Genomic DNA, 2,598 nt, shown 5'->3' with positions numbered 1-2,598 from the left:
CACTAGGCCCTTCTTCAACAAAGCTTCAAAGATAAAACTCTTAGAACTTCTGATTTCGCCTACATCTCTTATCAGATCGTGGTTTTCAACTTCGACGGCATTCGTTGAGGAACTCCCGTGCCCGGACAATGGATTAGTATTGACGCTGGGCTGGTCCTCTTGAAACTTTAACCAACCCGAGTCTATCAGAGCCTGAACTTTGTATTTGAGAGCCATGCATCCTTCGGTCGAGTGACCAACACCACCCGCATGATAACCACACCTGGCATTTGCATCATAACCCCTAGGGTATGGCGGCTGTACAGGCTTCATCGGGCAAATGGCGACCAGNCCCTTCTTGACTAGGTTAGGTAACAATTCAGTGTAAGTCATAGGAATTGGGGTGAACCTAACAAATTGATTTCCCCTTGGGTTGTTGTTTTGTCCCACATTCAGATTTGGGCCCATGTTCGCGGCCGGTCTTGAAGCTTCGGTTGGAATACGCGGTGGTGGATAATACGCTTGTTGTTGTTGAGGCCTAGTNTGATGTGCAAACGAGGCGTTAGCAGCATAAGGAGGTGGGTATAAGTATGGTCGATAATTAGGATTGGGAGCTCTTCCTCTCCACACAGGCATTGCCGATGCAGCATGTACCTCTCCCTCTTTCTTCTTCCCCTGATTGAAGCTGGGCTTTTTGTAACTTGTAACCGCAGGTGGGCCATACGCTATCTTTCCGTTTTTCAATCCAATTTCTATCCTCTCACCAATNATGATGGTGTNAGCAAAATTGACAGATACATTCCCAACCATATGCTCATAAAATGGCGGCTGGAGTGTGTTTACGAACATCGACACCATCTCTTTATCAAAAAGCGGTGGCTCAACTTGCGCAGCCAACTCCCTCCATCGCTGTGCATACTCTTTGAAGGTTTCATTATCCTTCTTCGTCATATTCTGCAACTGAAGACGGTCCGGAGCAACATGAGTGTTGTACACATATTGTTTCACAAAGGCGTCAGCTAGATCCGCCCAGCAACGAATCCGAGATGGCTCCAAGTGGGTATACCAATTCAAAGCTACCCTAGCCAAACTTTCTTGGAAAACGTGGATGAGTAGAGGCTCATCATGAGCATACGCAGCCATCTTTCTGCAGTACATAGTTACATGGCTTTTAGGGCAAGTATTACCCTTATACTTCTCGAACTCCGGTGCCTTGAACTTAGGCGGTATCTTCAGGCTTGGAACCAAACTCAACCTGGCCGCATCTCCNTCGAACTCCGGTGCCTTGAACTTAGGCGGTATCTTCAGGCTTGGAACCAAACTCAACCTGGCCGCATCTCCAAACCCGTAACTTTCAACTCCCTCAACAGCTCTCAACCTCGCCTCCAGACTTTCCAGCCTTCCTGTGGCCNCNATGAGGCTANTAAATCCCCCAACCATAGTGGTGTGGGGGGCGGCCTCGGCTGAAGGATCCTCCTTAGCAATCACATGCGGTACCGGGGTCACCCGTATTCCATCAGTCATGTTGGTCTCATTCATTCCCGTGCCCACCATGGGAGTCGACACTAAGACAGGTCCCTGAGTGCCGACTGGTGGTATATTGACAGTCGCGGGAAACGAGAACGAAGTGTGCTCAGCTTCTGAGTACTCTCCTATAGGAGGAGTGTAACCCGGAGGTAAACCATACTGTGGGAAAGGAACTGATTGGCTCGCAGCATTGAACATTGGGGGGTAAGGGTACGCATTCCCCTCAACATGTGCAGCTGAAGACTCTCCAGTAGTCTTCATGGATTCAAGTGCCGCCAAGATCTGGCCGATCTGGTCCTTCAACTGGCCAACATCTGCTTTGAGAGACTCCTGTGACTCCTCCCAGCTTGCCATGGCTTTTGAATTTGCCCGGGTCCGGTAGGGATGTCGTGGAAATCTGGTCGTCGTTTTTCTCACTCGTACTGTTTTATTATTTTAATTAATTAGATGAAAAAAAGAAACATGCTAAAGAAAACATGATGCATGATAATGATAGGGGGAAATCACAGAATCACAATGACATAACTTGATGGAGATTGGCACAAGCAGATACTAAACAAACATCCCGCCTCATTCATTTAAAGGAAAACAAGTACATTACAATTCTTAAAGGAAACAAATCATAAAGATCTAAGTACATTGATTCCTAGCCCGAGTGATGAGGGATTTCATCTCGTCTATCAACCGTTTACAGTGATTAATAAAAAGCTCTATTTCTACTGGAGGGCTATAGAAGTGGGTACTCGCTTCAGCTTCCGACACCATTCTGGGGATGTCCTCAATTGCCCCATTTGCCAAAGCAGCCAACTGCGAGAAGCTTTCCTTCCAATGCTTTACGGCCGTTTCTTGTTCTACGATGTGCTCTTTCATTCGCTTTATCAAGGCCTGATGCCTTTCTTCAAATTCCAACGACCTCCATCGCTCCTCCTGCTCCTCGATGTAATCCTCCATCTGCTTTAGCATGGCTCGATATTCCCCTTCAGCCTCTGCCAGCTTCCAGCGCTCCTGATTCAACTCCGCTTCAAATGATGTAGCCATCTCCTTCATTTGATGCCCTGATTCCTGCACTTGGACTTGCGCTTCTCTTAGTCG

At 47.6% G+C, this 2,598-nt stretch overlaps 1 protein-coding gene across 1 annotated transcript in view; it reads right to left on the bottom strand.

The window, feature by feature from the left end:
* Positions 1-2,136: 2,136 nt before the first annotated feature.
* The window catches only part of LOC106765901, a 3,623-nt gene continuing 3,161 nt past the window's right edge, over positions 2,137-2,598 (bottom strand). The window contains exon 2 of the mRNA XM_014650670.1: positions 2,137-2,568. Coding sequence (XP_014506156.1) covers positions 2,137-2,568 — 432 coding nt within the window. The remainder of the gene's footprint in view (positions 2,569-2,598) is intronic.

The sequence above is a fragment of the Vigna radiata genome, chromosome 7 (assembly GCF_000741045.1).
Source record: "Vigna radiata var. radiata cultivar VC1973A chromosome 7, Vradiata_ver6, whole genome shotgun sequence".
NCBI lineage: Eukaryota > Viridiplantae > Streptophyta > Magnoliopsida > Fabales > Fabaceae > Vigna > Vigna radiata.
Note: the sequence above shows the minus strand (reverse complement) of the source record. Positions and strands in the feature narration are given on the sequence as shown.